Genomic DNA, 26401 nt, shown 5'->3' with positions numbered 1-26401 from the left:
ACAAAACTAAAAACCAATTTAACACTTTATTTAGACATTCTACTAATCCAATATTTTTCCAATAAAAATGGCACGTCAACTTAAAGATGACAGTAAAAGAAAGCGGATGTATATCGGCTGATGTTCGATGTTGAGTTGTGGTTCTGCTTCATTCTGAACTGGCATCAGTGTTTTCACAACACAGCGCTCAGGCCACGAGAAACAGGAAATTAATCAGGACAGACATCTGTCTGCATGTGTCACTGTGACCGGCTCCTGGACAATCATATATTATTTATATCACTTTATCTTATTTTATATTAGCTTTACATTACTTAGAAATGCCTCAGTAATCTCTAAGAATGAATTTGGGATTTTCTCATTAAAAACCGCTGAATGCAGTTCCACCATCACCGTGCAGAAGCGTCAAACAAACTCTTCCTGTGAGTGTGTGAGGTCACAGTGAGGAGGATGATGATGTCACGTTACCGTTTTGTCTTTGAGCCGCTCTCCGTGGATGAGGAAATCCGCTCCGCTGGTGCCGTCGGCCTCCGTCCGGCTGACCTTGTGCACGGTGACACAGCTGAGGCCGCCGGCGCCCAGAGGAAGCCATCCGCCGCTGGAGTCATCGCGAGTCATGACCACCGCTCTCACACGCGCGTAACTCTCACTGCGGGACAGGAGCACAACACACACGTCATGAAACACTGACACAGTCCACAGACGGACAGACACGTGTCTGGTTTATTATCTCTACCCCTAAACCTTTTGTCTGATTCTCACACAAAAACCACAAACAAATGACACACAACACCACCACAAAGAACCAACCATAGGTCACACTTAACTAGTGCGTACTTCATTTACAATATACTTATCTGGGCTCCAGACAAAAAAAAAAACAAAACAAAACGAGGAGTCATTAGCTGCTATTAAAAAAAACAACAAAAAAAAAAACACTTGTATATGGTTTGTCTGAGCTCTTCAAACAATCTAAAACTGCATAGCACACTTGCTACTAGTACAGTTAACATTATTCAAGGCTCAGACCAGTTTTTGTCGCACTGCACAGTTTTGACCAAACCAGTTTCAGATTGGAGCGCCTCATTTAGCGGTATACTAGTTTAGGGGTGTAACGATTACCGGTTTGACAATAAATCATGATAAAATTCCCCACGGTTAGTATTACCGTTTCATATTTTAATTATCATTAAAACCGTATTTGACTGCCGTGATTTGAACAACTGATGATAAATAAATACAACACAGCATAAAGAACAGTTTTAAGTAACAGTCTCATTTGCGCACGGCACGCAGAGTAGTTTGGTTTTGTGTGAAAAGTCGGCGAATGTATTAAAAGTGTGCTAAGGGCACAGGCGCCAATCCCCACGGAAATTATCGAGCACTCATGAAAAAACGCCAGATAACCCGTTAATTTTAAGCAATAAGAAATGCACTGCAGATTTAACGACTTTATTCTCATTTTTATAGTTAATTTAAAACCATTTTTGGCGTTATTTTAATGGTAAATGTCATTATTGTATGACAGGGTGCCAGCACGAATCCTCTCGGCTTGCAGCGGGCTTCTTCTCCCATATGATCAGATATTACGTGTGCGCCCTCAAACACTGCCCTGTAAACGCGCGAATAAGTGCTTATTGTAAACAGGTATTTATTAAATCATTTTATTTAGTGAAGCGCAACCCTCATTGAAAGAATGTGTGTATTATTTGGTAACTAATGTATTTGCAGGCCGTGCATTTTATTTTGCAACTGGGGGTTGAGCACCCACCGCCAGAAACATAAATCGGGTGAAGCAGCACACAGGCTGAATTCAGAAAACACACTACTGTTTCCATATGTCAGTAATACTGTGATAGCGTGTCGATTCTTTCACTCATCAGACAGTCATGAAGAAACACCACAGATCTCACAGTTAAACGCAGAAACACACTCATAATATTCACATGAAACGGCGTTCATCTGACGATGATTTCATCAGTCCGGAAACAGCAGAGGTCACAGGTCAGCGCAGGCACAGCCTCTGGGTCAGTCATTAAACCCGTGAGGTTTGGAGAAGGAAGCAGTGATGAATATTTCACAGAGGAAGCCGAAATAAACCTCAAAGCATTTCTGTCCATCCTGCAAACGAGCCGCGAGACCTGACTTTCAGCAAACATATCACTTAACAGGAAGACATTAGCCTACGCACACATTTTCCCCTTTTAATGTTTACATAATAACTATATTCCAATTTTACAAAACAAATATGTGCAATATAATACACACTAGAAAAATCTCAAAAACAGGCAGACAGAAAAATATTACACCCTTTATTTAATGTTTGTGTTTTCTACGCCTTATAATGTACCGAATAGACAGACGCAGGTCATCAGGGCTCGTCTTCAGCACGTTCTCATTCACAACATCGTCTGAAGGAAGATACCAGCATCACACAGAGAAAAAAATACCGCACATTCAACGCCACAATACTGTAAAATACACTACAGATGATCACGTGCCCCTAAAACAAATGTATGAACTACAGTAAATGGTCAGTTCAGCTGAAAATGACATTTCTGTCATCACTTAGCCTCCCTCATGTTTTCCTGCTGTTGGACACTAAAGATGGTATTCTGAAGACTATCTGTAGCCAAACGGCTGCTGGTGCCCAGTGACTTAAATAGAATAGGAAAAAATACTGTTGAAATCAACAGCTAACAAAAAGAGTTTCTTTCTCACCATTCTTCAAAATATCATCTTTTGTGTTCAGCCGAAGAAAGAAACTCGTACGGGTTTGGAACAACTTAAGGGAGCGTAAATGATGACAACTATCATTTCTGGGTGAACTATCGCTTTAATTCAGATGAGCTCAACCAGCAGCCCGAAATTTCATTGGTCAGCCCAGGCTCCGCCCTAAAACCACCACTACCATTGGACGGGTACATTACCACGTCAGTGTGTGGGTGAACTGAATGAATCAAAGTGCATCACAAACACGATTGACCAATTGGCTCAAAAGAGTGATTCAGTCACAAATCACTAGTTCTGGTTCAGAACAGCTGAGAGAAACACATGAGAAGACTGCTGAAATATCACCAGGGAAAATTATTCGACAAATAAGTCAATATACAGTAATCTCCACAATCAGACAAGCGTTCAGGAGTAACATTTTGTCCTGGTAAAAAGGATCTAGTGACGTCCCTGATCTGGGACTGATCAAGAAATATTTATACAAAAGTATTTTTATAATAATTAGAAATTAGGGCTGTCAAACGATTAATCGCATACAAAATAAAAGTTTGAGTTTGCCTAATATACAGTCATGTGAAAAAGTTTGGACACCCTATTAAATTTTATGGTTTTCTGTATCAGGACATAATAAAAAATTATCTGGTTATTATTATCAGGTCTTAAAATTTGGAAAATAAATCCTCAGATAAACATCATCACATGACATATCACACAGTGTCATTATTTATTTAAGAAAAATACAGCCAAGAGGGAAAGACCATGTGTGACAAACTTAGGACACCCTATGAGTCAACTGCCTGTAGCAGCAATAACTTGAAGCATTCATTTTCTATATGACTTTATCAGTCTCTCACTTCGTTCTGGAGGAATTTGGACCACTCTTCTTTTCAACATTGGTCCAGTTTATTGAGGTTTGTGGGCATTTGCTCATGCACAGCTCTCACCACAGCATTTGAGTCAGGATGAGCTCTGGACTTGGACTGGGCTATTACAACACCTTGATTCTTTTCTTTTCAGCCATTCTGTTGTAGATTTGCTGGTGTGCTTGGGATCATTGTCCTGTTGCATGACCCAGTTTTGGCCCAACTTTAGATGTCGGACAGATGACCTCTAATGACCTCGCATTTGACTCTAGAATACTTTGATATACAGAGGAGTTCATGGATAACTCAATGACTGTGAGGTGCTCAGGTCCTGTGGCTACAAAACAAGCCCAAAATGATCAGTCCTCCTCCAGCATGCTTGTGTTTTGGTATGAGGTGTTTGTGCTGATATGCTCTTTAGGTTTTCACCAGACTTGGCGCTGTGCATTATGGCCAAACATCTCCACTTCGGTCTCGTCTGTTCAAAGGACATTATTCTAGAAGACTTGTGTTTTGTTCTGATGCAACTTTGCAAACCTAAACTGTGCTGCAATGTTTTTTTTAGATATAAGAGGCTTTCTTCTGCCAAGTCTTCCAAACATGCCATTTTTGTCCCATATTTTTCTAATGGTATTGTCATGAACTTTATCATTTAACATGTTAACTGAGGCCTGTAGAGTCTGAGGTGTAGTTCTTGGGTTGTCCTCCATTTCTCTGAGCTTTACACGGTCTGATCTTGGGGTGAATTTTCTGGGCGTCCACTCCTGGAAGGAGAGGTGTCTGTTTTCAATGTCTTCCACTTGTGAATAAACTTTAAATAGTTTGGAAATGGCTGTAATACTCTTCTCAGATTGATGGCAGCAACAATTGCTTCTCTAAGATGATTGCTGATGTCTTACCTCCTTGGCAGTGTGTTAACACACACCTGAAGGCTCCAGACCAGCAAACTGCCAAAGCTTATGCCTTTATAGAGGCGCTCAGACTTGCTGATGATCAGTTAATCAAAGGTATTTGACTGTTATTTACCCTCAATGTTAACAGTAAGGGTGTCCTAACTTTGTCACACATGGCTTTTCCATTTTGGCTTTATTTTTGTTCAGTAAATAATGACACGGTGCAATTTGTCATGTGTTATTGTTCATCTGAGGTTTTATTTTTTAAATTTTAAGAGCGGCCAAGGACCAGTTTTGTTTTAATGATGTGCTGATACGGAAAACCATGGAATTCAGTAGGGTGTCCTAACTTCTTCACATGACTGTATGTGTGCGCACTGTGTGTAATTATGATGTATATATAAATACACACAAATTAATGTATATATTTAAGAGAAATATGTTATTTATTTACAACATAGTTTTATTTATATACAATAGAAATTATATACAAATTACAATAAATACATATATGAATACTTGTAAATATTTCTTAAATACATACATGTATGTGCTTGTATTTATATATAAATAATAATGACACACAGTACACACACACATATATTAGACAAATTTTTATTTCGTGATTAATCTTCTGCCAGCCCTATTAGAAATTAATAACTGAAAACAGCGGTATGGTAATAATCGAATGGCAACTAATTACCATCTACTAATAGTGCCAAACATTAGTAAATCATAACAAGAAGAAGAAGAAAACAATCACCAGAGCTCCTTCAGACTCTCTGTTGCAGCATTATTACCGTTGGATGAGTATTGATGAATCGCTGTTACAGTGACTCCAACGACATTGTTCCTCCATGTCCCTTTGGCCATAGCGGTGTAGAGCTGTATCTATAAACAGTTCAGAGCGAGCATTTGTGTACTGACACGGTTGACAGCTGTTAATGCACAATTACCATTTTAGATTGACAACTTGGGATATTGTATAAGATTTCTATTAGAACTGAAAGCATAATTCTGGGCAATTTGTTGCCGTTTTCAAAGAATGATGCAAAAATGTGACGATTTTTGCCCCGATTTTCCGCTGATTCACAGTCTGCAGAAGCTGACACTAGTTGCTGAAAGTCAGAGCCAGTCGCAGATTTGAGTTGACAGATTCCATAGAAAAATCACGTAGTGTATTATGGTCACAGACTCCCATTTTTTAGCTTCATACTCTGAATCCATCCAGTCAGAGAACATCAAACATGTTTGATATTTTCAGCCAATTTTAGAACACATATTGTTTTCGTTTGTCATGCGTCTCCTAGCAAAAAGGTTCGTTTCTGCGTGAGTTTGTTGTGATTGGTCTGCTAGTGTGTGATCCTCAGTCGCGTAGTGTATGATGGCCAGTTTTCCTGTCACCATTTACAAAGTGGTGTTTTAAAAATCTGTTCAGATTTTAAAAGTCCTGTAGTGTATTCCAGCCTTGACTCTCCTCACTGAACACCATTCAATCAGAAGCACTAAACCCGGTAGCGTGTATACTTGCTTCACGGCAAGCCGCCAAAATAAAAAGCTTACTAATTTTAGGTTTGAAAATGATTAACAAAAAAAAAAAAAAAAAAAAAAATAAAGTCCAATGATATTATTATTTTTTAATAGTTTTATTTAATCGGTCACTCCATGTGCAGTGTGAGAACCAAACCAAATCTCCAGGTACTCTAATGAAAACCAGGCTAAAAACCTTATGTGCACCCCTGACTATAAAACTATACCTTTATCATTACGGTTACGGTCCTTGGTGGGACCGGGCCTTAAGTCCCGCCTTTTAAATAAAAGAGCCAATTGATAATTGGTCACTTTGAAGTTCCAATTGCCATAGAAACAGTCGGTGAGATGCACGCTTAGAGCTGCACCTGTGCATTTGCAGGACCAGTCAGAAATATATACGCTATTTAACTCTGTTTCTGTCATTACAACTCTCAGGATAGAGTGTAAAACCTTTATTAGTGTAAAGAGAGTGTGCACAGGTTTGGTTTTGGCAGACCTAAGATCCTAAGATTAAAGGGAAACATGCTGCTGCTACACAGAGGAAGATCCCCGTCACAGATGTAGGCAGGTGGTGCTGGGGAGGCGGTGGGTTAAGATGAGGACACGTGAACAGACTTGCCACGAAAGGGAGTTCTCTCATCCGGCAGATAAACGAACGTTTACATCGAGTGCCGCTGACAGTAATTACTGCTCGTTCACCCGTTTCAGACACTCGACTTACAGTGGAAACCAAATGACAGTTCAGCCGGTCCAACATTCAGAAGACAAACCGCACTTTCAGAAGGTCAGTGGATCTCCATCAGACCAAAATGACATGAACCGCAGACCGTCAAAACATCCAGACATGTCTGGCCTCAATGAGGACACTAACTTCAAACCAACAGTCACGTGTGAAGAGAACGGTGTTCACAGACCCAGGCGTGAAAGACAAGACACAGGGAGCAGGAGTGAGACGAGGAGGAGCCCCTCCTGCTCCTCATGACATGATGCCTGAACGTGTGCTTGTGTGTTTGTGGACGAGCTGCTCTTTTCATCTGCGTGAGAGCGAGAGCACCTCCAGCCCAGAGTCCTGAACACACCCAATAACTCATCCTCAACACAACAACCATTATAAAGCAAACTGATCAGATGACATTTCTGCAAGACCACACTCTGCAAAACCATTGGGAACATCCTCCAGAAAGAATCAGCAGGGTGAGCGTGATGTTTGTGTTATGTCATCCACTGTTCTCTAACGGGTCCTTTAGTGTTCAGCTGAACTCGGTGACACACAGTCGCTACAGCAGAGCACTGCAAACACACCGTCCTGGACTGAGTGATCATCATGTTTTTAGGTGTACCGACTATTCTGGACAGTCGGTCGCACTGAAAACCTGCTCTCAGTCACAGACCGTTGACCCGACGCTAATGTAATACACACAAAATCAGCACAAACACTTGCCACTCAACTCTGATGTGACAGCGAGAACAGACCGACTGAAGGCTTTGACGGAGTCTAGAGTACACTTTCCAAATGCTCTTTATGTAGAGCTGAACATCAACATGTGCTGTTAGAATGAGACCAACACAACCGATGTGGTTAAACACTCAAAAATGACTCTAATCAAAAATGTAACCAACTACAGTTTTAGCATCGCTTCAGATGGAATAACAACCATGACTTTTGCACTGGACTGTATATATGAAAATTAAAACATCTCCAGCATGGACATTTTTCAAATAAGGGTTGTCCATGTTGAACTATCAGCCGTTTAGGCTCTCATTCTGACGGCACCCATTTACTGCAGAGGATCTATTGATGACCACATGAAGGAATGCTGCACACTTCCAAATGGAAAGGAAAGTAAAACTCCTCCACATTTCGGCTGACCTGAGGGTGAGCAGATTTTCATTTTCGGCTGGACTATTCCTTTAAGAGTCCCTCTGATCAGAGCTATTAATTAATGTTTTACTCAGTCTAGATTACATAACCAAATGCCAATGACTTATTTATTTTACAGTGTTATTCTGCAGTGTTTCACCATGAGTAACTCATCTGCAGTAAAACCAGCAGTAAAGTGACTCATCAACTGAGACATCACAAACTTCCTTTGTCACACACACAAATACATACATACGTGTGTGGAGACACACACCCACACACCCACGATCCTTCCTGTTTTCCAAGAGTTTGTCAGCTCACACATGTGATTGTGTTCCTACATGTCAAACACTCGAGCTCAAAGAGAATTCAGGAAGAATCAGATGCTGTTTCTGTAGAAAACACAGAGATGATCAGCTCACATCTCATGAGCTTCACTTCATTTACACACACTTTCATGAGATCGGGTTGGTTCGTTCATACAGGTACTTATTCAATAAAGATGTCACAACACTCAATATAATATCGAATCGAATGGCCGTGATTTCACGTGCTGAGATGAGGAAACGCCTCCCCGTTCATCTTTGAAAAAAAACAGCACTTTCAGAGCATCTTCCCTTCTAATGAAATGCAATGATAAGCATTTCTAAACTTGTTGTCCAACAAAACAAAACATTCTAACTTATTTTTGAAAATAACTTCCTTTTGTGATCTGATGTGGCTTCTTATCATAGAATGAGGTAGACAATATATTCTATACTGTATGTTCATTAGCAATGGCTTGGACGGAATCGTGGAATCCAGTCATAAAAACGGAATTTACTGAATAACGCGAAATGTCACAGAATTTGTCAAAGTTTGAATTAATCAAAAGTAGGTCATTACATTTAAATCAAACCGCAATATGGACTAGTATCTGTAAATATTACGCCGTAAAAATACCATTTAAATGTGAATCCTGCATGTTCTGCGTGTTTTAATGAATGCAGCAGACGAGCGCTTTTGTTTACTACACACACTGAATTACGCGCGTGACGCTCACGGTGATTTCAGCATTTGACCGTTCCATTTTATGAAAACTAGCATCATATCATACACACACAGAAATGTAAAGATAGACACGGCAACCTGTCAAAATAAAAGTCTGGTTTAACTTGAAAACACTGTGCCAGAAATGTATTATTACTATTACTACTACTACTAAAATAAAACAAACCTTTTTTAGGGTATAATCACACAACAACATTTTTTCCATGTTTTAATTTTAATAGTAAATCCCACCTTTGTTTGCCCAAAAAAAAAAAAAAAAAAAGTTTAGTTTGCTTAATTTCCAATAATTAAAAGATAAATGAAATTAATGTTTTATGCCTTCATTTGATAACGAGAACACTTTAAATACACAACACAGAAAGGGTAAAAAATGTTAAGAATAAATTTGAATAAATGAAGTATGCATTCAAATAATTAGGCATGATAAAACACAGAATTTGATAACAATAAAACATAAACATGGCCCTAAACATGTCATTTTTGTTAAACCTTTATTAAATTGATGTGAAATTGTATAAGTTTCACGATTTTAATTAATTAGACATGCTCTTTGATTCATAAAACTTAATTTACCATTAAAAAGGAGTTGAGAAAAATTAAAATGGAAAAAAATGAAATTTGGAAAGAAGTAAAATGGTTTTCATAGGGCCCTAATTCAGTTACAGCAACAGCGATGCCTTTATCCATATGAGAGATTTCCTGGCTGGAACGTCATCAGTGTTTCTCTTTGACACATATGTGGATTTTCTGCTCGAGGGCGTCCTCTGGCGTCCAGTATGAATGAAACCCATCCTATTTTGCGTAAAAATCAGAAAAATAATACCTCTCTCAAAAGAAAAATTAAGCAGACATGTAATAATCCATGCTTTTTCCAGTCTACAGAGGTTTACAGGAGTATTTTGTTCTTAATTAGTGCAAAAAAACAAACAAACAAAAAAAAAAAAAAACACACTTGATGTGGGAGGCTATCAGAACCAAACCGAACTGAAAACCGTGGTTAAAAACCGAGGTACATACTGAACCATGGACTAACTGTGTTGTTGCATCCCTAGTATTCAAGCAGATGTTTTAATCTGCTGAATAAATAAAATACTTCAAGTCTCTCGCCTGTAAGCAACTGCTGTCAGTCCCAAACAGTAACTCTGAATGCAGCCATAATGTACATTTCTACCGACTGTATCACTGCCCTTTCTTTTTCTCTTTCTTGCTTCCTTTCTTTCTTCTTTTTAATTATTATTTATTGTTATTTCTTTCTTTTTCTCTCTTTTCTTGTTATTATTATAGTTATTATTTTCTTTCTGTTATTATTTTTGTAAAATATTAATTATGAAAAAACGTTTCAGTAAAATATTAAAAGATTAATAGCAGAAGTTACTGTTATTATGTATTTATAGTTTAACAAAAGAATTCATCAACTGATAAGAAAATAATCAATAGATTAATTGAAAATAATCAATAGATTAGTCAACAATAAAAATAATCATTAGCAGCTCTAAAACCATCAAACATGTCTGATATCATCTGACAGGATGGAATCGGAGTCTGAAGCTCAAACATCAGAGTCGGTGTCCGTCACACTGTGTGATTTCTGTCATGATTCTGACTTTCACGACTATGACTGTAAACTGCTGCACAAATCTGTCATGTAGTGTGGACTCCACTAATCTCATCCAGTTACAACATCTATAAAATAGTAGTTCCTGCTCTCTAGATGAGAACTGGTCTCAAGAACAGATCCTTTGACAGAGAAGCAGCAGTGGAATGATCTAGGCATCAATCACATCATGAGCAATCACACCTGCTGTGACCTTCTGACACATCAGAGGTCACTGATCAAAACTGTGCGTTTCAGCAGGACTCGTCCTCACTGCAGTATCATCACCTGCGAGCAGCGCTGACTGTCAGCGATCAGCACAGTCTCTATACAGCGTCACTGACACAAGATCAGATCGAGGCTGCAAATCATCACGTACTGCAGACACGACACTTTTCATACAAAAACATCACACTAACATTAAAAGTGAACTTCAAGAGACACTAAAACAATCACAACAGGCCTGAGATCAGAGAGTTACGAACACTTACCATGTGAATCTTCTAGCTGTGCATGTGTGATGTCTCAAATGCATTTTTAGAAATATAACACATATTTGTGTTTGTATTTTCTCCTGAAGTCAAGTCACATTTATTTCTGCACTTTCTGCTGTTTCAAAACAGCTTCATGGTAATAACAGGAAAATGGCTGAATCAAATTATTCAGCTCAAGTTAATTCAATGTTGATTCAGTGCTGTTCAATAACTGAGTGAAGTTCTTCAGTCATTATTCAGACCAATTCAGTTCAGATTTTATTTTTAACTGATATTTTTCGTTTCAGTTCCTGATCAGATGTACGCTTGGACTCGTTTCACATCATTCAGAGCAGTACAGATGTGATCGCAGAAGCCAAACATCAGCATGTCATCATGAGATCTACAGGCATCAGAAACCTGCTCTACACGGAGCTCGGAGAGGAGAAAAAAAAGCAACTGTGAGGAACGGGACCGCTGGACCCATGAGCTCTGGACAGACGAGTCAAAGATCCATTCAGACAAACAGAAGCTCTTACGATATGAAGCCGCTTCATAACGTCAGCTAAGTCTGTGCGATACTCGTTGTCCATGACGATATTGCCCTTGTTTTTTGAGCTGACATTGTCAAGCATGTCATTCACTTGTAAAGAAATTATGAGCTCACTGAGGAAAAACTAGCGTCCCGGCACTTTTTTGTGCGTATCAGCACTTCTGACGTGTTGCCGGTAATCGGCGTCGAAGCGTCAGTGTCTGAGTGAACAGAAATGACACTATATACATCACCACCAGGAGGGGTCACCTCTCGACATCTCGACAAAGCACGTGAATGAATACTAGTTGAGTCGTCTACCTCAGGGGCTGTCACCTGATCTCAGGAAAGTGCACAATTTTCTGTTTCAATTTGTTGTACTATTTACACAAATACACTGACTTTGGTGTATGATACGCACTGGGTAGGATTAGGGGTGTGGGGTAAATGCGCATTATATTCACGCCAAAAAAAACTGCATATCGTATACACGTGAAACATATAATCATATACATCATATGCACGTGTTATATGCACATCAAAGCCAATTTCAGTGTATGAATAGCACACCAAATACAAACAGATAATTGTGCGTTCATGAGAGCGGGCTATCGAATCAGTACATTAAAACGAAAACAATACCTTAAAAATGAAACGAAGCAGGTTTTTGCCATCACATCATTTTAAACCGGTAAACTACTACTTCTTCGTACGTCGCTTATTACATCCGAGAACAAATGACACATCCAAGATAGGGATGGGCGATATGGGCTTAAAAATTCATCACGATAATTTCTGGTATTTATTGCGATAATGATATCAATGACGATAATTCAGGGAAATCCTGTTTCTTTAAAGAAAAGTATTATCTTTCCTATTTTTACCCAAAATAGGGTGTTGTGGGCATTACTGAGTCTACTGTTTAATTCACTGGAATGTGAATTCAATTGTTTGTACTTTCTGTACTGGAAGCTCCTAACATTGACATGAATTCCTTGTGTGTGAAACACACTTGGCAATAAAGATCTTTCACATTCGGAAGCTGGAGTTACTTTATAGCAGAAGTAATAGTACTGACGACGCGTCAGGAATCTCTAATCCAGTTATTGCTGTAGCTGAATAAAATGCAGATAGAGGAAACCTGAAGACAATAAACATACGATTGATTCAATATACGGTTTGCCTGTGTTCTTCAAGCAATCTTGGGTATTTTTATAAGGATAAAGTATATTTCTAATGCAATACTAATCGACATAGCCTTTATAATACTATAAAATAGTACGATTTCAGCCTCATTCTGTGATATGAAACCACGGCTGATCGCAAAATGTTATTTCAAACACTCAACTATGTTATGAAGTTAATTTGGAGAATAAACATGTCAATAAACTATATCTTTGTTGGACAACAGGTTTGTAAACAGGCTCAACACATGCCAAACTGCATCGCACACTTGCTACTAGTACAGTTAACGTTATTCAAGGCTCAGAACGATTTTTGTCACACTGCACTGTTTTGACCAAACCAGTTCCACACAAAAATGTTAACAACTAGACTTTATCGTTATTATCGCGGGAAGACCAGTTCTTATCATGGAGAAATTTTTTACCAGTAACGCAAACAATAAGATATCGCCCATCCCTAATCCAAGATGATGTCATCGCGCTAATCATGACCTGGCTAATTCGGTTCTTCGAACGCACCTGTTGTTGATGGTTGATGGCTGGATTGAGTTATTGTTGGTTTAAAAGGGGCTATGTGTCGATACTTAAAACCATGATCAGCAATGCAGCGATTGGCTGGCGGCAAGACAGCAACGTAATGACATCATATGAATTCAAAAAGGACACCTGACAAAAACTAATTAGTTTAATTAATTAGTTTAAGCATTAATTAAAGTTTCTTAAGGGCCAAGATCTCACGTTATCTGCATCTCATGCTCCATAAAACCACTCCCATAATAGCTGTCATCACTCAGATTAGGCACGACTCTACATTATCTGTATAGCATGATTCTAATACAATTATAAAGTAATTATTTTATAACGAATAAATCTTTTTAATGAGTAAACCTGGCTGTGTCTATTATAGACCAATTCATTTTTTAAATATTATTATTTTAAATGATTGTCCCTGGATCAGTACTCTTGTAATTAAGTAGTAGTGGTTTGGACAGATTTTAAGTATCAGTTCTGCTTAAATGCAATCTAATCCTGTTTACACGAAATAAGACTGCTCCTGAGCAGGTTCGAGCTTAAGGACCTGTTGCTATGACAGCAAGTCTGGGATGAGCATCGAAGGACCAAACAATCCAAGATCATGCCAAATCGTCAACAGTCAAATCTCCAGCTAATTGAGTTAGCGACGTACGAAGAACGGGCCCCTGGAAAAGTCCAAGGATCAAGTCAAACACTTCAGAACAGCGCTAATGCAAAGAATAGTGACTTACGTCCAGATGCCAGTAAATTATTCTTTTCAGGGTGTTTTTGGCTTAGAAAAAACAGGTGTTTTATAATGAATGCTGGCTGAAGGTGTCTTAGATTATGCAGTGGTCAGAGGTTTAGTGATTCTGAATGGATCCATATACAGTAGTAGTTATATAGGGGTGAGTACCGGCACTTTTTTTTTTTTTTTTGGTCATTTCAAGCACTGGTAAGTTACATTTTAAAAACAATATAAAGTGTCTTTATTGTCTCTATTTTGCAACAGAAAACAGTTCCAACAAAGCAAAATCATTTGGTGTGTCAGAGCAACACACTGAGATTTGTGTTACTGGATTGATGATACTTCTGATACTGGATTTATTTGATTAATAAATATTATAATTAGACCAAAAAAAGGGGGGGAAAAAGGTCCTTATAAGGTACATATGCCCCTGGACAATTAAGGTGGTAAATATCACGTCTTGATGGAGAAGGTCAGTTGTGTCACTGCTGTGAACTAATGACAGCACAGAAAATGAGGAATATGAAAAGCTTCTGAAGTCTCGTGACGACAGGCCTAAACAGCCCAGATACAGCACAAAAACACACGCAGAAAAACATCATCCAGTTATCAGTGGTTAATCATTTAATAAATTAAGTTTGTTGAATGTACATTAAAACAGTTTCATGCAAAATGCCTTCAGTACTCATTAGTAATGCACTCATGTAAATGTCAATCATCTATCAACCAATTAAAGTCATTTTGGGCAGTTGTTTCAAAGCATGTAAAGGACTGATTTATTTCCTGATAATTATAATGCTAGTTCAAAAAAAGGCAAAACAGTGCCCTGGCTTAGGAGAAAACTGTCATTTGCAGCATAAAAAAAAAATAAAAAATAAAAAATAAATTATATATATATATATATATATATATCTCATGTATAGCAATTCATGATCATTCATAAATAATCTACATTTTTAGAGAGTGGACTAAAAATGTGTTATCAAGTAAAAAAAAAAATTATAGTATATGTATATGTATATAGTATATACCATTTAGTTAGTATATGTAAATAAGCAAACAACCAAAAGGCCAAGTATGTACATTTGATATTTTGAATTCTCCACGTGTGGTATTAAAGTGTATGATTCATTAATTGACTTTTTTTTAAAACGACAATCAATTTATGGAAACTGTCACTGTGTGTGTGTGTGTGTGTGTGTGAGTGAATGGACACGCGGGTTCTTTATGAATGGAGGCGGGTCACGTGACCAGCGCAGCTCCGTCTCGCTCGCGCTGTCAGCAAGAAGCGCTTCAGAAGGGAACATCAGCACAAATACTGGCCACAAACCTAAAAACAGCGCACAATCCACAGCAAATCCGTCGCGGTGCGTCCGCGGAGCAGCGAAAGCTGCTGTCAGGTCTCGTGTTTTAGACATTTTTATGAATGAGGCTTGTGATGATTGAGAAAACATGGCGCCCTGCGCTCTGAGGCTGCGTGTCAAACCCGCTCGCGCGGCCTGAGCTCGCCGCGCGCTCCACGCGCCCGTCATGCGCAAACATCCTGTCTAGATAGGTGACTCACTAGGGTTTGAGACACGGCCGGACACTGCGCTAATGGATGTCAGTAAATAACATTACATTGAGCATTAACACCCCACATATCGCACATAAACTCAGGCAGCCTTCCGCAGAAACACATCTAGATGTGACGATCAGCTGCAGCGCTCAAACCCTGTGCTGTATTTACCACACATCTATTACATAACAAAACATCATATACATTATTAAGCGACAAATTAAGTATTTTCATTGCACCAACTGACAGCTCGCCAACAGGTCATTTTCGTATCCATAATCCAACCATACATTATATAAAAAGTGACAAGTACGATTGTTACAATTTCGTAACGTTAGTTGTCAGTCAGACAACTAAGATATATTATAATAAGACATCTTGAGTTTATATAATAACGTCACACACTCGGACATCTGTGGATTTATAGGACACATTCAGACATATTCTGTGTTGTGTGTATTTGCTAGTGTGTGTGTGTGTGCGTGCGTGCGCGCACTTACTCGCTGTTTGGATTTGATTCTTCGCTCATTTTTTCTCACGGGGATGCAAATCCTGGAAATACCATCGAGCTCGCACTCTCGGCGGGGAAATAAAGCGCAAATATCTCCATTTTCTCGGTGAAAGCACCACGAAAGGCCATTATTGAGAAAAAGCGATCCGATCTGCAGTCGAGCATGCTGCACGAGAAGCCAAAACACTGGATTCAGAACGGGAAGGGTGTATGAAAGCAGTGAAAGCAACACTTCGACCCATCTGGGCGATAAATCACATCCAGCGGGGAAACTGTCGGCGTCTTCCTCATCCTGGCCCGACAAAAATCCCAAAATCCCAGCGAAAGCGAGTTTGGAAAATCCACACGAAGCGATCAGGCGATAAATTCACACGGCAGAATTTCAGCGATCGAACGAACACCGGGCTGCTTTAGCTCCCTCAGCGCGCACGGGAAGGCTGGAGGTGGACGACAGTCTAAAATCGGGACGGAATGCGTTGCGCTAACGTGCCGAACGATGGGAATTCTCGCTGGGAAGTTTGAGGGATCTGCTTTACGCGAACTCCATTTTCAGCGCAGACGAATCACATCGGAAAACTGGGCGGAAGAGCGGATGGCCTGAGCGCATCAACACAGATCCCTCCGCCGCTCATTCCAGCCCGGCTTCATCCTCATCCGCCTCTGACGCGGCACTCTTCCTCCGCCAGGACTCACGCGGGTCGAGTTCAGATGAGTGACGGTGCTGTCGTGTGATCTGACACGATCCGCTCGGCGATACTCCTCACACGACCCTCCTGATCCGAGCAGAGTGTGGGAACATGCCCAAATGTTTCACAGAGACCCCAAACATCCTCAGAGATTCACGGGTTTGATTCCAGATGGTTTTGCGGTGACACACACACCGCGGACCGACGATGAAAAACATGCAGTGATCTCAGATAATAGTAAATCAGCGGCATGTGTGGTCTGTGCAATTGGTTGTTTGTCAGAATTTCACTTATTATCGTTCTGAGTCCCAGCCAAATATGAATCAAATAGGGATTTGAGTTGTAAAATTGAAATGGTTAGTCATACAGTGGTGGGTTATGTAAGAGTTTCTCCAAATAGAAAGAGCTTAATTCTTCTCGGTTGTCATAGCGACAGGATGTTGTTTAAGAAGCTGCTTTGTGTTTCTCTGTAGTTCGGGCCGCAGCGCTGAAGCCGCTCACACACATTTCATGAGACGAATCGTCGTCGCAGCAGGTTCCTTTCTACTTTATGATTCGTTCAGTCAAGTAAAGACCGAAGGATCAGTTTTGGCCGAGCTATATACTGTACACTGTAATAAGAGCACTCTCAGATTCTCACAGACATGGATTTTCACTACTGGGAATTTTTCAGAAGCCTCTTCTTCACCGTGTGACCTTTAGTCACTCGACACGTCCCGAGTCGTTCGTGATGTGCGAGCGCTTCGGTCTTGGCGGCTTCTCACTTCGGTGTTAATGTTGTTCTCATCAAAAGCAGTGCTGCGGCGGCTCACAGACACACAGAGAGAGGAAGTGGACTCTTCTGAGACTGGTCACATGGAAATCCCCAAACGCCAATCTGAGCTCCGCACGCACGACAACATCTGCTGCTGACCCGCTCAAAACGCCGCTTCATTTGACCAGCATTTCCTGAAATGTACTTGGCAAATCTTCCTCAAACACTTCTGTTGTCTGCGGCTCATTTTCGGTAAAAAAAATGCTATAAATACCACCGCCGGTTTTGGTCTTGGAACCAGACTTTGCGGCATCGCGAACAGTCAGACACGAACAGGCGAGAGCAAATGTTCTATTTATTATAACGTTGCCTTTATAAAAATAAAACAGTTCCTCATGTGGTCTTCACAGTTGAGATTTGAAGAAGCAGATACGGCTTTTCACCTTCAAGGCGTCTCAGATGTAATTCCTCCTTGAGCACACATGACAACAAAAAGCTCTTTCTTGAACACCTGCAGCACTGGAACAGACTGTTTTGCGGCGTTTGGATTTGTTGGATGGTTGTCCAAAGTACAGGCGTGAATGAGTTCTCACTGCTGAAATACTCTCCACACCATTCACTTGATAAAATAGCAGAACCACATCTGTCAAAAAACAAACATCGTGAAAGTACCATACCCATATCCATATTTACTCAAAATGAAGTCAAGTCACTGTATTTGTGAACACCTGAATGTAAACCTGCGATAAAGTAACAGAAATTTTCCCTCGCCAACTTTTGGCCTCTGACTTCGGGCTTTTCGCAAGACATTTGTTTTTGCATTATATATATTTTTTTTATTTAAATATAGCCCATGGCAGTAAAGGTGTGTTCATGTCATGTTGTAATTATCTTAAAGGGGTGCTATTTTGTTTTTCTACTTTTTGAATTTTAGTGTGGTGTGTATGTTTGGGCATAAAAAAAGATCTACAAAGTTACAAATCTCAAAGTCCACTCCAAATGGAGATATTTCATTTTTAAAAAATCCCTTTTCAAGAACTACAAGGAACAGCTCCTCTGGACTACAGTTGTTTTCCAGGTGCTGTGATGTCACAGCGTGGTCCATTAGAGTATCATTAAATTAAATCCGGCCCACGGAAATTCTAATGGCTGGGGGGGTGGGTAAGGATGAGGTGGGGGATTAGCCTAACTTTAGCGCTAAGACACTTCAACGCGCGGCGGGTATAAACACAAGCATTGGTTAGAGTGGCTGCGATCAGCTCTGGTGGCCGTGTCAGAGCCGTAACGCGCCATCGACGTGTGCAGTGTGTAGTAGGAGATTTATTCATCATACAGTGTATTTAGCTTCACTTATAACGCAAGTGTTTTTTAAAATGCATAAACTTGCAGAATGGCTGTTTGCCAATCAGAACGCAGTGGGATAGCTGACCAATCACAACGCATTCTGTTTCTTGGAAGGCGGGCCTTCAACAAACCCAGAACTAATCGAGACATTTGTGCCAGGCTGGGGAGAAAGGTATTGTAATAATGCATTTTTCGAACCACCAAGCATGAGAGCATGTTCTAGTACACCCCCAAAACAAAATCAAGACTGTAAAAAAAAGAACATAACAAGACCCCTTTAATTACGCCACAGATACATTTAGGCACTCCTTAGATATTAATGTTGTTCTGCGAGAATGCACAAGCCCCGCCCCCTCTTCAACATCACCACAGTTAATTTGAAGTTTAATACTTTGCTCTTTAAAATAAACTTAAACATTTCTGTTTATAGTCCTTATGTAGGACACAATTTAATTGTGGTGCTTCTACTTAAATGATAAAAGAAGTTGCAAACATTTTAGAATATAAACATACTCATGTCTGCACCAATACAATTTACATTTAACACACATTGTATGCAAATCTAATCAAATTAATTTGCAGTGCCAAGTTTTCTTCAACATCTCATGATTTCAGGCTACATGAGTTCCTGAACATGATGAATGATGGGATATGATTCACCTTGACAAACACCGAATCCCTTCACCAAGGGTTCTACTTTAAGTCCATTAACGAAGGGTACATGCGAAAAAAAAAAAAAACGTAAAAAAAAAATTTATGTTCATGTGACCGAAGTTGCTGAGTCCTTGTGAATCATTTTACATCAAAGCTAGTTATGGCAGAGTTGACGTCTAAACAAAATGTTTCGTTGTTGTGATATAATTACATTTTTGTTATGCATTTCGTAATTAAGTGTCATAGGTAAGAAATAAATAGTAGATATGTGAGGTAAATGTGACTTTATCAGCAGTGTTCAAAGAAGAGAAGCAAGTTTTATGAAATTAAGAGCAGAGCAGAGCTCACACACAGAGAGTATTCAGAAACTTAATTATAAAAGCTGTATTTATTAGCAACACATTACCAGCAATAACAAGTTATTCCTGCTGTCACTGCCTAGCATTATCATAGTAACATTCCAGGTGAAGATAATGAGGAAATTATGTTGTTTTTCATTCCTTGAAGAGCAGCTTTTGTGTGTACATGTGAACCGAGCACTTGAATAAAGTAGGGAAATTACGTTTATACGCTTTCTCACGGTTTATGCAAACAGGTGAGTTGATGAAGACTAGTTTATTCACTTCGTTCTTTAGAGACGTAAAACATCCATAATGATATAACAATATATGTGACGTCAGTGTTTCCCCAATCCTGGACCCGGAGAATCCTCAACACTGCGCATTTTAGATGTCACCAGGCCCGTAGCCAGCCTAGCAGAAGGGGGGGTTCTTTTTTTCCAAAAAGTGGACCTTTTCAGTTCCCACCCATTTTGTATTTAACTATGAGGTTCAAATACTTCATTCTGGTGACTACTCATGCACCAATTTGTGTTGTGTTATCATGTCTGCTAGTATCTTAATAAGCATGATTTTTGTATTCAGCAAAAATATTTACTACAATGTTGTCAAACTGTTTACCAAGATATCGCCTTGTTCAGTAAATATACACCAATACCTAAAGCAATAAGTTAATTAAATGAGTGACATTTTTAATGCAATAAATTAACAGATTATTTATACTGACACATATATAAATGGTTGGTGGACGTGTGTCCCTCTAGGGTGGTCTGGAGGCATGCTCCACCAGGGGAAAATTTTATACATTTTAAAGTGAAATTCATTCATTTGGTGTACTTTAAGAACTCAAAATTAAGAGATCCAACCCATGTTCATTGTGCAAATTGAACAAACAAAAAAGTTGATGACAGTCTGAAAAAAAGAATATACTGTGTTCTTCCTTGAGTTTTCTGAGCCTCCATTCTGGGCCCCTTTCAACCTCTGAGCCCTATGCAGTCTTTCCTCCTTTTCAAAATACAAATATCAAAAAAGGAATTTCATGCAGTGTTTTTTAAAATCAAATTTAAGGCTTTTTGTTACTTTTTTAAAGACCTGCAGAAATAGAATTATTAATATGGAATAAGCAAGATGTCTAAACTGATATCCTGATTTACAGCACAGATAATGTTCATTATCAAAAACAGTAACATCTGTAAAAATTGTAATAACCTTATTTTGATATGATGAAATTATTAAAAATAATTATTCACCTCAATACCATGGTATAAAAATGAACTACATGGCTTCTAGGTATTTGTATGAAGAACAGTGGTCTTAGTATAAATGCACAAACGCTATTAATCACAAAATACTGTAATTATATTCCATTACTCCTTTAATATTTAATACGTCTACATAATAATATAACACAGTTCGATATGTACCATAATTCTGCGGCAAGACCATAGTGCAGTCAGTATTACAGTAAAAATAATCCATTATATTAAATGATTCTGACTATGGTTGCGCACAGTGTTTCTCCTGTTTGTCAGCGCTGTTTCATCTGTTTAAATGTCATTGTGTTCTTCACCGATTTCAAGCGCTTCACTCTGGATCTCACAGCGCTGTTTAGTGCTCGCGAGTAAACGCGTCTGCTCTAGTGAACTTGCGCTCCGCCGCTGTTTGGACTGTGCTCTGTAGCGCATAACGCGCGCTTCAAACGACTAGCACATTTAATCCATAACGCGATTTTTGTCTTTTTATCCCCAAATTTAAGACCTCTTGAAATTATAATTTAGACTTTTCTTATACTAATTAAGGTATTTAATACTTTTTTATGACTTTAAAAGTTCGTTGTTATTTAAAAGAACACTTGTTGATTTAAAAAAAAAAAACCTTTGGCTCGATGGGGTGGGTCGTTCGAACCACCCGAACCCCCCCCTGGCTACGGGCCTGCCAAATCAATCACACCAGATTCAACTCATCAGCTCAGTAGAAAATACTCCAAGACTGGGGTGCCTAAACTCGGTCCTGGAGGGCCGGTGTCCTGCGAACTTTAGCTCCAACTTGCCTCAACACCTGCCAAGAAGATTCTAGTATGCCTAGTAAGAGCTGAGAGATTAGCTGGTTCAGGTGTGTCTAATCGGGGTTGGAGCTAAACTCTGCAGGACACCGGCCCTCCAGGTCCAAGTTTGGACAGTCCTGCTTCAAGACCTCAAAAGTGTGTGTCTGATAAGAGAGACATCAAAAACGTGCGGTACTGGGGGTTCTCCAGGACCTGGACTGGGAAACACTGCATTAGGTCATCACGTGATTACAGAAACAAACTAGTGATCTGAACCAGTTCATTAAAATCAACTGACCAAAAGAACCAGTTTGCGGAAAAGAACCGTTTGCCTCTGGATAATCATTTTTTCACAGACCTGAATATATTGTTAGGAGTCACAGGTGTTAATTTTGTTTTCCCTGATGTGCTTTTACTCATAAAGTGTTGGTAGCCATTGACTGGCATTGTCAAAATGACCAAGAACCACATTTTCAGCTAAAAATCTCTTTTACTGTTTTACTGAGGAAGAAAGGTTAATGAATTAAAGTTAATGTTAATTAATTAACAGCATATCTGTAACTGACTCTTTTTCGAATCAGCCTTGTTCCCACACCGGATAAACGGCTAAACACTCTCTGGCTCAGCTCTGCCAAAGCCACTAGAAGGCAAGCCTGCAACCATTAGTCAAGAAAGCGTCACGGCTAAAGCTAACACTTCCGGTTTGGCAGTACGTGGGAAAGGAGACCAGAGGCCATTTTTTTGGGATGGATGTCACTGGAGGAGAGGTTTCACTATGCTGAATAAACAGCTTTTTAGAGGAAACGGCTTATCATTTAATGAATCGACAGTCTATCTGCTAATCTCCAATGTGTTTTATACTAAACAATACTTTTGGATTTCACTATTTTTAGAGTTTACCACGAAAAAATGCCGTTTTTTTTAAGAGAAGTCACTGATTTTTTGCGACAGGTGGGATTCGGCTTACGGCACTTCTCATTCATTCCTATGGTATCTGTTAATGGCAATTGGATGTCGTACAACTGTGACTGAAATTCTTTAATGTGATTGGTTATCAAGGCACACATGATCCAAGTTAGCCGTTACGCTTTCTCCAATAGTAATACAGACCCTCTCATCTCCCTATAGTAAGACAATCTCTGGCTCTGCTGCTGCAGTAGCCACGCCCCAAACTCTCGCTATTGGTCGAGCTGGAAAGTGATTGACGGATATGAGTGGGCCGCTCTGAATGTTTTGATGGCTCAGTGTTTACACTACTAGGGGGGAGATAAACCCGCATAGTTAATGAACAATAAACCGTGTTAAGATAATTTATTTTGACATTTGTTTACAACATAATATAGTTAAGCAATATCACAGCACTGTGTGCACTGTGAAAACTTGATGTTACTGTAGTTTTAGACTAAATGTGAACCTGCATTAATTTATCTCACAGATGCAGTGTTCCTCAAGGTGAATAAAAACAGTGAAATGCAAACTCAGAATATACGTTAAATAACACAAATATCCTTTATATTTAATCCCATTTTATTAACCAGTGTCTTTTCTGCTGATCCAATTCAACCATACTAGTAAGCAAAAATGACTATAGATAAATTAACATTTGTATTTCTTTTTTTGTTGCTGAAGTGTGTTGAACTTTCTTCTCCTGTGTTCTACTGTACAGACATCAGTTTACTTTTTCTTCAGCCTGAGGCCGATTCCTTTCACTTTTGGTGAGAAAGGGCTTTTGCTTTTGCCAAAAATAGAACGTTTTATATTAAAAACAAACAAGCAAGCCCTGCCCAGATTTAAAAAGTAATGCGAAAGTAATGTAACGCATTACTTTCCACAAAAAGTAACTAAGTAACATAATTAGTTACTTTTTAGGGAGTAACGCAATATTGTAATGCATTACTTGTAAAAGTAACTTTCCCCAACACCGTCTAATACTGTATAGAGCACTATAGAAATACTAACTAAAAATAAAAACCTATATAAATAAACCAAAGTAGTATCAATATTTATATATTACTACTATAAATTGGATACATATTCATCTAAACTCATAGTGTTCAGGAGATGAACACACTGAAATGTCATTATTCACTGATAATCTTGCTTTCTCTAAACAAATGACCTTTAGAAACATCACGTCAGGCTGGATCTCAATGAAATCAAACGTCGTGTGCTTTTGTGCCTTTGACCTCAAACCTGATGTCACGTGTCTGAATTGTCTTCTGTTCCTCACAAGAATCTGTTGAATGGTTTCAGAAGACTGGAAGTACTGGACTACGTCTACAGTGCTTTCATGCTGTTGTTCAAATAGATATTCTTCACAATATCTCTTGTGTGTTCTACTGAAGAAATGACAGGTTTGTAATGGCATTGGGGTGAATGAATGACGACAGTGTGATTGACCTCATTCACGTCGTGTTCAGGTGACCCTAGAGGAAGTGAAATGAATCCAGCGACGCTCTGGTCGGGTGTTTGACCGCTTACAGCCTTACTGGAGAGACGATGAATGTGAAAGTGATGTAATGACGAATGCGCCGCTGTGGACGCGAGGAGGCCTGAGAACCTCATGCAGATGTGAGTGGAGGTGGATGCAGAGGGAGTCGAAGCATGACGGCGAGGTGTAGCGGAGAAGAATGCCTCCGATTCAGGCCTTTCATGTCTGCGGGCCCATGCGTGTCCAATAGCGTGTGTGTGTGTGTGCGAAGGGGAAGCGGCTCAACATGTTGAATGGAGCTTTTGTTCTGGGCCGGCTGTGGCTTTTTTACATTCTGCAGTGCTGCAGATGGAAGTGAAGCGGCCCGCATGAGACGAGCATTGAAATGAGCTCCCTCCTCCTCCTCCTCCTCCTCCTCCTCCTCCTCCTCGCCGTGATCCGAGCTTCACTCCTCCTCCGTCCTCATGAGTGAGTCACCAGAGCCGCATGACGCGCTCCGCTCCGTGCGCCTCATCTTCATCGGATGTGTTCATCAAGAGGACTAGTCACCTACTATAATGTGGGACTTCAGCTAAACGCTTCACATGCACTTATTTTTGTCAGTCATTATGAATCCAATCTAATTCCACATTCTTTTGAAAGCTACAGTCCAGTACATATATTCATTTATGAACGTGCATCACATTTATTCTGAACAAAACCAGAGATTCTACCGCAGTAATGTCACCGGTGTCTGTTGCATGTCAAAAAAGCAGATTAAACAAATAGTAAATATTCTGTCTCAACCACTGACCAGTTAAGTAAATGAATATACACTCGTTTGTAAGATGTACATAGTCAGATTCAAGTATTTGCATGCACTCATTTTTATTAGTCCAAATTAATGCAATACAGACTTTGACCTAGGCATTTCAGAATTATTAAAATAGTAGGTAACACTTAATTTTAAGGTGTCCTTGTTACACGTGTTACATGTACTTACTATTATAATAACAATACATTATGCGTAATTACATGCAAGTAGCCCAAACCATAAACCAAACCCTAATCCTAACCCTAATCACATACACTGTAAAACCCAATAGTTTACCTTACTTAGTTACAATTAGTTATCTTTACTTAGTTACTATACTTACTAGGTTTTATTAAGTTACAGCTACTTTCAAGGCAAATAAAACAATTTACTTACTTGCTTTGAGTGATGTTTACTTAAAATATCTAAGTATCCACAAAGAAACCAATGACATTAATAAACCAGTGAGAGGCAGCAGTGCACTAATATGTTGCTAATGTGCAACATAACAACAGAAGAAGAAGAAAAAGTTTTTGAGATGGGGCAATTTTTAGTAGACTTTTCACTCACATCTTTCTTTCACTACTTGAATTCACTCATTTCCCAAAGTCATCTTGAATGTTGAATTTTCAATACAACTGAAATATTTGAGAGAACATCACAATTTTTTTTTTTAATACTCACCATTATAGTGAATAGTGTTACTTTTGGTTGGGCATTTGGAACTTTGTTTATATTACTATAGTGTTCTTTCTATTGTTGCAGCAATACAACATGAAATCAGAGTTATTTGATTTCAAAGAAAGAAAAGTAATAAATAGGTTGCTTTTAGAAAATGACCTATATTTTAATTAAATAATTAAGTTGCATACTTTTCATGTTGATTAATGATCTTTTACAATTTTATTGTTTTTCTATTTTTTATAAATACTACAAGAAGCTTGTATCTGTGTTGATACAATCTTTTAATATTTGGGGTAATGTGCGTGAGTCACACACAGACTTCAACATTCAGCGTGTGAATCACAACAATGGTAATAACTCAATTTTATTTATTTTTATTAACTGTATCAATAACCATTTTATGAGCTTTTTTTTGTTTGTTTTTTTGTTGTGCTACTACTGACACAAGACAGCAAATGAAATTGGCAAATACAAACAACAACAGTAAAGCAAAGCAATTGCATAATTTATTCATGTCGCAATGCACTCTGGGAGTCAGTGATTACCTATTAGAGGAATGGAGTAATTAGATAAATTAAAAGCATTAAGTAAATTCAACTTAAAATGGTTGTTAAAATGACTCTTATA

At 39.0% G+C, this 26401-nt stretch overlaps 1 protein-coding gene across 1 annotated transcript in view; it reads right to left on the bottom strand.

The window, feature by feature from the left end:
* spred1 (sprouty related EVH1 domain containing 1) overlaps nt 1-18426 on the bottom strand; it is a 30486-nt gene extending 12060 nt beyond the window's left edge. Inside the window, 2 exon segments of the mRNA XM_051133599.1 lie at nt 469-649; nt 16036-18426. Of these exon segments, the coding sequence (XP_050989556.1) occupies nt 469-649; nt 16036-16064 (210 nt within the window). The 5' untranslated portion in view covers nt 16065-18426.
* Nucleotides 18427-26401: the final 7975 nt, after the last annotated feature.

Source organism: Labeo rohita, chromosome 17 (genome assembly GCF_022985175.1).
Source record: "Labeo rohita strain BAU-BD-2019 chromosome 17, IGBB_LRoh.1.0, whole genome shotgun sequence".
NCBI lineage: Eukaryota > Metazoa > Chordata > Actinopteri > Cypriniformes > Cyprinidae > Labeo > Labeo rohita.
The sequence above is the reverse complement of the archived record's forward strand: the minus strand, read 5'-3'. Positions and strand labels throughout refer to the sequence as shown.